General features: G+C 41.8%; 1 protein-coding gene across 1 annotated transcript; it reads left to right on the top strand.

The window, feature by feature from the left end:
• Positions 1–1,910: 1,910 nt before the first annotated feature.
• Positions 1,911–4,539, top strand: LOC111858749 (zona pellucida sperm-binding protein 4-like). Its single transcript, XM_023840774.2, has 8 exons — positions 1,911–2,222; positions 2,307–2,494; positions 2,568–2,665; positions 2,732–2,877; positions 3,636–3,828; positions 3,898–4,045; positions 4,117–4,192; positions 4,267–4,539. The coding sequence occupies exons 1-8, from the start codon at positions 1,994–1,996 to the stop codon at positions 4,392–4,394; spliced, it is 1,206 nt and encodes a 401-aa protein (XP_023696542.2). The 5' UTR covers positions 1,911–1,993; the 3' UTR covers positions 4,395–4,539.
• The last annotated feature ends 8,215 nt before the right edge of the window (positions 4,540–12,754 follow it).

The following is a 12,754-nucleotide window of genomic DNA, read 5'->3' as shown; positions in this document are numbered from 1 at the left end:
ATTCTTCAATGTTAAACTTTCAAGTCTCACAACCTCTTAAGAGTGATGACTTTATTACATTTTTTAATGGTTTATTAACTACGATTAGACAGACCATCCAGTGCACGTCTGTAAATACATACAGCTACCAGCCTCCTGCTAGTCCTATTCGTGTTGATAATGACACCTTTGAATCTTTCCTTCCTATAAACCAATCAGAACTTTTGAGCGTGGTTTCCATCTGCAAATCCACTAGTCCTGTAGACCCATTTCCTACAAAAATTCCTCAAGGAGATTGCACCACTGATTAGCACTGCCCTGTTAAACTTCTTAAACTCCTCTCTTAGACTTGAATTCTGTAAAAAAAAAATAGCCATTATTATCCCACTTCCACGTCTCCACTACCTGTGACGTCATTCCGGCCTGCTCGCCCTCCTGCCTGTGACGTCATTCCGGCCTGCTCGCCCTCCTGCCTGTGACGTCATTCCGGCCTGCTCGCCCTCCTGCCTGTGACGTCATTCCGGCCTGCTCGCCCTCCTGCCTGTGACGTCATTCCGGCCTGCTCGCCCTCCTGCCTGTGATGTCTTTCCTGTTTGTGACATCTTTCCAGCCTTCCTTCTAGGGAGTTATTCCTTGCCAGTGTCACCTCTGACTTGCTCACTGGGTGATTTGGGCGGGGATAACGTAAAGTGCTTTGAGACAATGTAATGTGAAAACTGAATGTAACTGAAATTGAATTGATTTACTTTGAATGAAAATTTAAATAAAAGCCTCTAGTAACTTTTTGGAATGAAAAAAAAAAACATCCCAAAAATGTGAGGCAGGTGTCTGGAATTTAAGTTCTTGTTTCTCAGGAATAGCTGATTTTTTATGCTGTGTAAATATCGCCGTCTAATTAATGCGTCTATAAACGCGCAATTGCATTTTATATTAACTATCACTTACTATTACTATCAGCGGTTTTGCTGTAAACCCTCACGCAGGCAATTTTTATCAGTGTTGTAGTTTTTAGATCTTATAGAAATTGATCATTTAATGTCCCATTCCCACTGATGCCCTCATTCATGTTAATTAGGTATATTATTATTATTATTATTGACAAACAGGTATAGAAAATGGATGAATTGATAATATAACTAACTGAAGAAATTATGTACAGAAAAGGGATTTAAAGGAAAAGGGATTTAAAGGAACTTCACAATTCTAAATTTACAAATTCCCTTAGGCTGCTATTCCAACTGTAAAAGTATATAATTAGCTTAACTCGTTTATTTTTGTTTTATTAGTCATTTTATTTCTGTCCTATTTAAAAGAATGTTGTCGTTCATTGGCTATTTTTTAAACTGCATGTAATTCCTATCATTGTATTATACTCCACCGGCAATGTTTTTAATTAGACTTCGGGGGAGATGTAAGCTGTAATTAAGCAGATGTTTCGCAACTAAATAATATTGCTTCATATTTAAAAGCTGCACTTTAAGGGTAAATGATTAAGTCTGCCGTATTGTGTAATATTTTATACTGCACACACTTTGTTTTTAGCGGTCATAAACATTGCCTAATACCAAATAAATCCCACTATAATCCAAAGATTAAGTTATAAAACGCGGAAATGAGTATGAACATCATGCAAACCACTTGCATAACAATTCACAAAAAACTCAATGTCCTCGCCGTTACATAGAAACGCCAAGATAATACAATCAACGACAAATATTAGAAATTTGGATTTCACGTTAGGTTTCTTTTTTACATTTCAAATAAATTTATGAGATATTCATTTGAGATAATTTTTATTTTCTTAGGAACCTCCCGTTTTTATTTTTAAAATACATTTTATGTAAAACCAGAAGAAACGATTCCGAACTTCATACGCTGCTGCAAATTTACCCTAATTAACCTCGCTAATTAGGTTAATGCGCTAGAACCTAAATGAGACTCCAAAAGGCGCTTGCGAAAGCGGCGTTACTTAAAGATTGGAGGTGGCAGGCCTTTGTAATCTCGCCTGGTTTTTATGATGGAGCGATCGCGGTGCTGCCTGCGCTGTTTTCATATTTTCGCCGTTTTTCTCGTCTTAGCTGCTGCTTCAGCGCAACAGACGGGGTCCGGTGGGAACGTGCCGGCTGATGCCCGGTGCCGAGTGAGCGAAAGGCTGACGTGTGGTTACCCCGGTATAGGCCGCACTGCCTGTGAAGCCATAGACTGTTGTTTTGATGGTCAGCAGTGTTATTATGGAAATGCAGGTGTGCCTGGCTTTTGCTTTCTGGTCTTTGTACCTTAAGGGGGCACTAGGCGATAAAACTTGACCTTGAGTTTTTCTCCCTCAGTGACTCTGCAGTGTACTGAGGATGGCCACTTTCTGGTTGTGGTGGCTAAGTCTTCTGCAGCACTACACCTTACTTCGCCTGCTGTTTCCCAGCTGGGGGACGGAGCCCCATCTTGCGGTCCTGTTGCCGTCACTGATTCTTTTGATGTGTACAACTTCCCGGTCACTGCATGTGGGACCACACAAAAAGTGTGTTGTTGTTCTCTTCCAGTAAAGCTTTGTGCCTTGACACATTGGTTATAGCCACTGTCTTCTCTCCCAGGTGGAAGGGAACTATGTGGTGTTCGAAAGCAGGCTGTTCCTCTTCTGCAGTGCTGGGATGGGACTGCCGAATTTGGCTAAAAACACTCTTTCCCAAGAGTAAGTGGGCTAGGGGGTTTCTCTTGCTGTTGGCCCTCACCTGGACTTGACCAACTGTAATTTCAGGGTGATCCTGCAGTGCAAGTACCTCACGTTGTCCACTGCTGAAGACCCTATGGTGCTGCAGCCCATTGCAATCGCTGCCCCGGGACCACTCAGGATCGAGCTTAGGCTGGCGAAAGGGCAATGCCACGCATCAGGATGTGATGAAGGTACAGCAAGTGGTGGTGTTGGCGTTTTGACTTGGAATAATTAGTGGTGAGCTGGTTGTTGCACTCAGGGGAAAAAATGGTACAACGCTGCCATGGTTTTGTACCCCAAGGTACCAGCAACATTAATGTACCACCAGTGGTACAAAAATGTTCCTCAGTTAATTTCTGTACCTAAAAAGGTATTTACCTACAGCTAGGGTACAATCGGTAGACCCTGGAGGGTACAGCCCCGGTGACATGTAAATGTACCCTGAAAGATATGAATTGGTACCTATTTTTCCCCTGACAGTGTAATATATTAAGAACATAAGAACATAAGAACATAAGAAATTTACAAACGAGAGGAGGCCATTCGGCCCATCAAGCTCGTTTGGGGAGAACTTAGCTAATATCTCAGAGTTGTTAAAATCTTATCTAGCTCTGATTTAAAGGAACCCATGGTTTTAGCTTCCACTACAATAGCAGGAAGACTATTCCATACTCTGACTACACGCTGTGTAAAGAAGTGCTTCCTCAAATTTGTTTTAAAATGTTCTCCCGCTAATTCCCACTTATGGCCACGAGTTCTAGTATTTAGACTAATATTGAAATAGTCATTTGGCTGAACAGCATCCAGACCCGTTAGAATCTTATAGACCTGAATCATATCCCCCCTTAGTCTCCTTTGCTCAAGGCTGAACAGATTCAGTTCCGCTAACTGTTCCTGAAGATGTAACTGAACCTCTCCTTCCTAACCGTACTTCTCCCATTTTTTGCAGGTGTTCATCTCTATTCATCATACTATGGCCAAAGTGATGGCCCTATTACCAAGATGTTAAGAGATCCTGTGTATGTTGAGGTTCGCATTCTTGAGAGGACGGACCCCAACCTTGTTTTGCTTCTGGAGCGTTGCTGGGCAACCTTAGCCACTGATCCTCTGAGCCTACCCCAGTGGCGCCTCCTGGTTGATGGGTAATTAGGAAACCAAACTGGTTCTGGACCCGACAAGCCTGCCTCCTGCCTCACTTTGAGTTTCTACAGGTGTCCTGACCAGACTGACAAGTACCAGACCACACTGGTCCCAGTGGATGGCTCCTCTGGGCTTCCATTCCCATCTCACTACAAAAGATTTGCTGTCAAGATGTTTGCTTTTGTTGACCAGAACTTTCACCCGCACCAAATGCAGAAGGTACTGGGGCCCTTAAATGCTGCTGTCCGAGTACAATGGATTAACATTAAGCTATCCTATGCTTTTTGCAGGTCTTCTTCCACTGTAGCGTAGCGGTGTGTCACCTCTCTGCTGCTGATAACTGTGAGCAGAGATGCTTCCGGAAAGGTAGAATTAACAACACCCCCCCCCCCCCCCCAAATTCTGAATCAGGCGCTTGTATCTGACATACCTTGTTTCAGGTAGAGCTATTGATGCTGATTGGAAGGACCGGCACCGTGAGAAGGCCACAGTCTCCAGTCAAGAAGTGATTCTAACAACCCATGACGCTCCTGGCCAAAGACTGCAGGCCATTGGGTTTGGATGGTGAGGGAGAGACTGTGGGGAACAGAGGGCCCCGGACAGGTGGTCGAGTCTGTCTTGGAGGTTAAGGGCAGCTGAGCAGAGCCTTGCTTATCTCTGGCTCACCTTCTGGCGATGTGATTGGACCCTTCAATAAAGGTGGCCAACCTTGACTGCTTCCTCTTGCCTTTTTTTTTTTCCCCCAAGTGCCTCTTGACCTTGCATGTGATCCGTCTGCCCTGAAAGTCTCTTGGTATGTGGCATCATAGATGGACTTTACCCACCTTTAATCTCAGGTCTTAGTACAAGTCCAAATTTATGCGCGAGTCCCCTCAATTTTACTAAAGAGGAAATGCGAGTGTAGCAATGTAGGCCTCATCCACGATGGGCTGCTAGTCTGCTAAATGGCACTTGGTGCTAAACCCACCAATAAAAAAAAAAATAAAAATCTGTTGTAGGAATTTACTTGACATAACAATCGTGTTATGAAACAATTACTTGGTGACTTCTTTTAATGGTTCTGCTGTAGAGATGTCCCCACTGCTGGACTTTCTGCCCTTGTACCAGTAAACCATGGCCTCAGTAACAACAAGAGTAGCAAGACGATCGTTCTGAAGGGTTTGGTGTTGGTTTATAGCTGTCCTGCCTGATAAAGCAGCCTCATTAAAACACTAGGATTTCAGTGAGACTGCAGCCTAGATCGGCTGACTCTGGCGTGTTTATAGAAGCGCCACAGATGTGTCATACTTCCTGTTGGTGTCTGTGGGTAGCCCAAAGGAAAAAGGCGAGCTTTACGCAATTGCTGTCTTCGTTCAGGTTTGGCAGAATTTTTAAAAGGAAGAATTAGGACATCAGGAGACTCTACTCAAGCCAGCCATTTGTAACCAGAGTGAATGAAACTTAAACGTGGAGTGGAAGGTGTCTGAATGCTGATACCCCAGACTTATTAAACCCAGTGACTGCTGATTGTCAGCCATCCAGTTAGCATTTAAGGTACCAAAGCTGTCAGGATATAATTGGTGGTTTGCTGGTGCACTATTGTGACACTCGAACTGCCATTGCTTATTGTAAATGCAGGTCGGGTGATGGGCCCTCAGACTGTTTGGCTTAGCCCTGTCTGTAGCCACTCATGCCACTGCTCGATCAGGACCCTTTAACGAGTCACATAAAAGCACAACACTGGCCTTCAACAGCATGTGGCTCTGATTAAGTAGCCCATAAATGACTCTGGCTTCTGGATCGTGTTGCCTGTTACTATTACTGCAGTAGCCGCAAAGTTCTCTCTAATTTAAAATTTAAGCAGATGCAGGGTTGGGTCACTGACTTGTTATTCAAGTCAAAACATTTAATTCATATTGGTGTGATCTTATTGAATATACATTTTTTATATCCGTGTCTAAAAATGGGCAACTGAAGCTGCACTGAGTGTCATACTCTTCCACTGAAGGATTTGTTGATGCGGTCTCATGTCTTCACTTTTAGGGTGTCTTACTTTCCATGGATATTGATAGTAATCTTTAGCTTTTGTGAATTTCATTGATTATGGCACCTGAGTATTTGAGGCGCTGCCGCTTATGATTATATTGTGCTGTTGTATTAAGCAATTTGCATAAAGTTCTTGAATCTCATTATGGAATGCAAGACAACTGCCTTAACTTAGAAGAGTGTAATCATTAAGAACTTGGGTGACTGGCAAAACTACACTTGAAATTGCTAAGATTGACAGAGACCATCATACCGTGAAGTATATGGCAGAAAGAAATGCATTTCAAATAAACGGAAAGAGTAGTTTCACAAAGTAAAATCTCCTTCATTAAGAGTGCCAAGGGAAAAATCCTTCAGCCAACATCAAAGAAATCTGATGAACGATGTCTCAAGATCAACAAGGAGCAGGATATTCCACTACTTTGGAAAATGTTTAAAGACAGATTTTCAACCTCTGTGAAAGGGCTGCCATGAAGTGAAGCTTCTGAATGGTTCCAGAAATACTTCTAAATTATTTTGCTCACTGATGAGTTCTGACCATCTCTTGATGCAACAGATGGATGGAGCAAGGGTTGGGTCAGAAATGACACCTTACTTTCTCGAACTAGGACACCAGCCAGAAGGCAGAGGCACAGTGTTTTGGGCTGGTATAATTGTTGGTGAGATTGTGGGTGATGGTTTAGTGAGTTCATGAAGATTTAAAGTTGATTGCAGATGCTTGTATTAAATTCCTAAAAAAAACAAAAAAAAACTTTGTGGCCTGATGTAAAAGTCTCTGGCGTTAAGATTTCTTGTTGTAAGTGGGTTTCAAAAATAGCCTTCTGCATGCATAACATCTTCACCTGATTTAAATTCTCTTGAGAACCTATGGAGTACCATCAATCAATGTCGGCCAGTTTTCTTCAAAGGATGTACTGTGGGGTGCTATTATAACAGCAACGGGGATTCTGCCCACAGCAATTTAGTATGTAAGCAAGTCAATTTATCATGGTCACATCTACCAACATTGAGTGCGTCAGTAAATTTTTGATTTCCAGCTGCGTTCCAAGCAGTATTCAAGCTGTTTTGAAGGCAACTGTTCCTTGTTAGGTCTTTGTAGTGGTGAGTGCACCTCTCCCAGGCTAACATGCATATGCATCTTGAGAAATGCTATAATGCTGCGATGGGTTGGTGTGATGGTCATAGAAATAAATCATTATTATTTACTATTACATGTGTGAATTTGAGAGATTGTAGATAGGCAAGGTATGCAGTGCAGTGAAGGAAAGGAGAGCCAGTTACATGTCATTTGGACATTGTGGTGTCATTCAGGGGGTGTTTCCCAAAACCTCCCCTTAGCAACTTACATTGTTGGACCCATTCAGTTGCAATCACACCCCAGTTCAGGTGCCACCAAGACTTCAAATCAGGATTCCTGACTGCAGGTATTTCTCAAGACGGCTCACACTCCCCTCTTTCTAAATCCAGACTGTTCATAGAGGACCCCCCCCCCTCCCCCCCACCCCCCCGGCATGGAGACTTCAGGGCAGACCAAACACCATCTTACCAGTTTGCATGGCAAATTTTTGCTACAGAACACAAACAGCAAAGTGCATTGATGGATCGGTCATACAGCATCCTTAGTTCTGCTCCGCCTCGTCCCTGCATGGTTCACTGGCTATACAAATAAGCACGGGAACATACTTATCACATGGGAAGATTAAGTAAAGGACTGTTGAGGAGTGAACCACTTACAAACCCCGGCTTGTGTGAATTGTAAACTGATGCTGCCAGTGAACATGACGGATGGTCTGTTAAAGTCATGGTCAGACTCGCAAGGTTACCCTCCACCTCCGACTCACAGTGAACGGTATTAATGTCACCAGATCAGCTGAATGTTTATTCTTATTCATGTTTAACGACCAAACAGCTGATAAAATCGACAAGGTTTATAATAGCAACAGATCCTGTTTTGACCTTACTGTGTTAATATCAATTTTACGTGCCTTGTGTGACCACAAGTATGGCAGAGACTAAGACACATATTACCCCCTTCCATGTGCGCAGACGTCGGAGTAAACCATGGGGAGGTCCCTGAGATCCCTTCGGATTGTACCATTTGATGAGATTTTGGTGCTTTTTTTTTGGTGCTTTGCATGTCAATCCTGGGAGTGTGAAATTCGCACAAGTTCCAATGGGTAGGAAATGTAGGGAGACGAGACTGGAAGAGTCACGTGAGTGTTTGGGACGGTTCAGCATCCAGGGTGGAAGGATTTGATGCATGGAAGCTGCAGTCAGGCAGAATAACAATTCAGAAATGCTGTGTTATCAGTAAAAGATCATCTTGTACCTTGGAACTTACTGAACCGGTTACTTCTGTGTTCTACAAGATACAGAAATCTTATATTATCTTTAAATGTCTGGCTAAAGCAAAGGCTGCTGTCTCTCGCCTGAGCTAAAATAACATGAACCCTTTACAAAGGAATTCAAAACTAAAAGAGTCACCTGTGGGCACTAAACTAAAGACTTTGTGTAGGCCTTAGAAGCTCTGGGGGAAGATGAGTGGGCAGATGTACGAACACGGCAAAGACAGACAGGCAGCCATCTAGTGTGTGCAGAGAGTTACAGGCACCTAAGAACTAAACAAGCAGTAAAACTCACCAATATTACAAATACTTCATGAAAAAAGTAATTTTAAATTGAGGCCATAAAATACATCATTTGAACTTGTATATTATATAGGATATTTTATCTAAGATATAAAAGTATTTCATTTAATATTTATATTTTGCAAACAGCAATAAAACATGTAATTTGGATTCCAGCTGTAGTCGGTTCATTGTGTTGCGTCAAAAACTGAGAAAACGGTTTTTATTATGGAACAAACTTTCTCTTAACAAATGTACACAACCCCAATTAGATCACCAATCTGGGTGTGTAACAGTGAAATATCCCATAACATACTACTGTTTTTATAGAATGTAAACTTAGCTCATTCCTTGGCTTGGTTACAAAGATGGAGAAGAAAACACAGACTTAGCAACACGATCATCTGAACCACTGGTGTCAAACTCAAGGTCCGCAAGCTGGATACGGATGATGGCCCATTTCATGGGCTGCATGCGCATATATGAAAAATACTATTGCTAAAGGACTTAATTTTAAGATTTCAGGTCTCGCCATTTTCATGTGTTTTTTTGTGCATGACTTCTTGGTGAATGCCTGTGTGATGGGGGGAGTAATGCAGGGTAACTATATAAGAATAAAATGACATGATAATAATAATAACAATAAATAAGTTTTGTGGCATGGAGACGGGGGAGGGGGGCAGCGTGTGGCTCAGCATGCTAACCCTCTGTATCTGTGATCAAGTCCAGCCTCAGTAAGGTAATCATGTCTGTGGGCCCTTGAGCAGGGCCCCTGACCCCCAGCTCCATGCTGCCACACTTGCTCTCACCTAACATAAGATATCTTTATTGTCACTGTACGAGTACAATGAGATGATGTTTGGCTCTTTCTAAAGACGTCTCGGCAGTAAGCAGCATACAAGTTAAAGAAATTTTAACTTGGGGAAAAAAGATTGAATAAAATAAGTAACATATAGCGATAACAGTTAACAGTTAACAGTGTAAAAGTATAGGAGAAATATTGCACATGAATTATTGCATGTGAGATAAATATATTGCACTTGAGAGATACTGCATTTTAGAAAAGCCTCAGTTGAGAGCGCAGGAAATTACACCTAAATATGTTTTTTTTAGCATTTAAACACAAAATGAACAGGATAAAACAAGAAGAGCATTATTTTCTTAATGGCTTCCAAAATGATAAAGATCTTATCCCAACATTACCCCTGTCCTGCCCCGATCGTACGCTCCTTCCGTGTGACACGCCGCCTCGTTAACCTCGTGTGGGATCCCCATGTGATCATCTGGTTGTTGTCATTAGTCCTCTGTATTTAGTCCGCGTATCAGTTTGTTTCCCCAGTCCGGTCATTGGGTGCGTTCGACTTGCTTACAGCGCTGGCTTAAAGCAACGCATTCTGATCCTGACGCAATGCATTACATTAGAATGATTAGATGCATTGCAACCTCTCACCCGGCTGCACAAACTGGAAGCGCCTCCGTGACGACACACCTTTGCCCTTATTGGCTGAAGTTCCAATGCGTAATCTGCTATTTTTCCCGAATATCACGTAAAGCAGTGAGAACTGGTTTTCAGTTAATTTACCTGGTATAATAAAGTTTAAATAAATGACATAAATGCTCTAATAGTACACGTAAGTTAGTGGTTTATTTATTGTTAGTTACTGTAATGTTGCGCTGCTTTATTTGGTGAAGAAGGCATTAAGAATTGCATTGTAATATGACTCATTTCCTGGCGCGTACAATTTATATTAGGTCAGCGTTCACGGTTCGACTTCTGATATTCAGATCGAGTTCTAGGTTTGTTCGACTTTCAAGAAATTCAAGTTCTAGTGAGTTCGAGAACCGAGGTACCACTGTATACATCTTTCCCTCACTAAGCGGAAATTAGTTCTCCTGCGCTGTCATCTTGTAGCAGCGATACTTAAAAATGTACTACATCTCCCAGCTACCCCAGCGGTATAACGCTATTGGACAGCTTCAGAGGGCGCAGGGGCTGCTGAGAAGAGATATTATGGTGCGTTCGATTATTTCTTTTTTTTTTTTTTTATTTATTTTTTTTTTTTCGTTCGATTATTTCTCTCCAAGTCGGAACTCGGATGAAAACGTCACGAAACGTCACGAAAAACGTCACTTCCCGTCGGAAACACGCCCCTTTTATGACGTTGAAGTCGGACCAGATTTTGTTGCCCGAGTTGCCCCTGTGACGTAATTTCAACATGGCGACTTGGTTTGTTTGTAGTTTGTTTACCGATCAAAAAAAGAATATCGCTATGAATGTACTAAAATATTTTATAAAGCTTTTAATGTGGTTTGACTGGTTCGTGTTTCTTGTTTGTCTCTCGGAAAAATCTCCATTTCTCAATTTTCTCCATTTGGAAAACTCCAAGTCTGCTAAAATATAAAGCAACAACACACAGCAACGTGTTCATGGAGGCAGCCATGTTTGTTCCGAGATGTGGGTAGCTCGAACGGGAGATTGTCGGACGTGATGTCACTCAACTCGGAATTTCCGAGTTCCGAGAGAAAAACGAACGCACCATTATTTGGTGCGTTCGATTATTTCTCCAAGTCGGAACTCGGATGAAAACGTCACGAAAAACGTCACTTCCCGTCGGAAACACGCCCCTTTTATGACGTTATAGAGTCGGACAAGATTTTTGTTGTCCGAGTTGCCCCTGTGACGTAATTTCAACATGGCGACTTGTTTGTAGTTTGTTTACCGATCGAAAAAAGAATATCGCTATGAATGTACTAAAATATTTTATAAAGCTTTTGATGTGGTTTGACTAGTTCGTGTTTCTTGTTTGTCTCTCGGAAAAATCTCCATTTCTCCATTTGGAAAACTCCAAATCTGCTAAAATATAAAGCAACAACACACAGCAACGTGTTCATGGAGGCAGCCATGTTTGTTCCGAGATGTGGGTAGCTCGAACAGGAGATTGTCGGACGTGATGTCACTCAACTCGGAATTTCCGAGAGAAAAACGAACGCACCATTTAACAAGCGGGCCCTTTAAAAATGAACATGAAAGACCGCTGGAAAGATCGCGGTCGGCCGTCTTACACTCGACTACCTTGGGTTACACTTACAGTTTTCATCTGGATGTAGTCTATGTGTTGTCCTGTGCCTACTTGTCATTGTGAGTTCGTCTTGAATAGATATGTCTTCGTCTGGGGAGCGCTCCCAATAAGGGCCATAGCCAGATATGAATAATATCTGTATAATAAGTATTATATTATTAAAATGCTGTCATTTAAATCCAACCTTGCTTACACCGCACGTATGCACTTAACTGAAAGCAGTTGGATCACGCAGCATTTTGAGGGAAGGTGTACCCTCATTCGGTAAGACTAAACAATGATTATTATCTGTAAAAACCTTACCAAAACAACGACCTGCTATGGCATCTACAGTAAAGATAACTGTATGAAACATGTTAAATATAAGCATAGGCTAGGGTCCTCTGGCCATGTTAAAGGTTGGGTGTTTCATGTTATGCCTAATGGGCTAGATTAGGCTAACTATCATTTCACATAACGTCATTAAGAAAAAATAATAACTTACAGAGAAAGTTATTCTGAAAATGCAAGGGGTGTGCATTGTCCCCCAGGTTCCTCTGATCAAGGCAAACTCTTGGACATGGCTGTCTCATTTTGTTTCAGAGCTGTTAACAGTTTCAGTGCTACATAAAAGGAGCAGCTTCGTGTCCATTCGCCCTTATCATGTTTGTTCGTCGCCGCTATCGCGATGCCTCAGTCTGCCCGGCGCCACAATAATAAACAGCTTATGATTTGAAGGGGGTGGTATCAGTATCTATGTCCATAGAAACATCTCAAAGCCAAATTTGGATATCAAAACAGGTGTATTTGATGTTGGCTTATCACGCATTTGTTTCGAATAACCTTAAATTACATACATATCATACTCACATTATTTTACTGCTATTTAATGTTCTTATGATGTAGACCTAAATTCATTCAGTAAATCACATTTATATGGTAGCTCCACATAACTTGCTGTAACCTAAACTATCAATTTATTGATATGAATGCTCGTTTAACAATGCCTATCCCCCCCAGAAAACAATCCTCCTGTATGTAATGTGTGATTGACGAGACTCACCCAACCCCCCCCCCAACCCCATCTATGGAAGTAATTAATTAATGACAAAAGTCGTTGATGAAAAAAAACACGTTGAATTACACTTATCGAATAAAAACGCATTGCATTAATGACGCTTTGAATTTTTGGGGACTGTAATTTAATATGTGCATAC

Source organism: Paramormyrops kingsleyae, chromosome 2, assembly GCF_048594095.1.
Source record: "Paramormyrops kingsleyae isolate MSU_618 chromosome 2, PKINGS_0.4, whole genome shotgun sequence".
NCBI classification, from domain to species: domain Eukaryota; kingdom Metazoa; phylum Chordata; class Actinopteri; order Osteoglossiformes; family Mormyridae; genus Paramormyrops; species Paramormyrops kingsleyae.
Note: the sequence above shows the minus strand (reverse complement) of the source record. Positions and strands in the feature narration are given on the sequence as shown.

Bases quoted from the DNA above. Each gene is read 5' to 3' on its own strand.
- LOC111858749 (XM_023840774.2), top strand. From the start codon at position 1,994: ATGATGGAGCGATCGCGGTGCTGCCTGCGCTGTTTTCATATTTTCGCC. The intron at 2,495-2,567 runs GTGTGTTGTTGT...CTTCTCTCCCAG, and splicing joins CATGTGGGACCACACAAAAA to GTGGAAGGGAACTATGTGGT. The intron at 4,193-4,266 runs GTAGAATTAACA...ACCTTGTTTCAG, and splicing joins GCAGAGATGCTTCCGGAAAG to GTAGAGCTATTGATGCTGAT.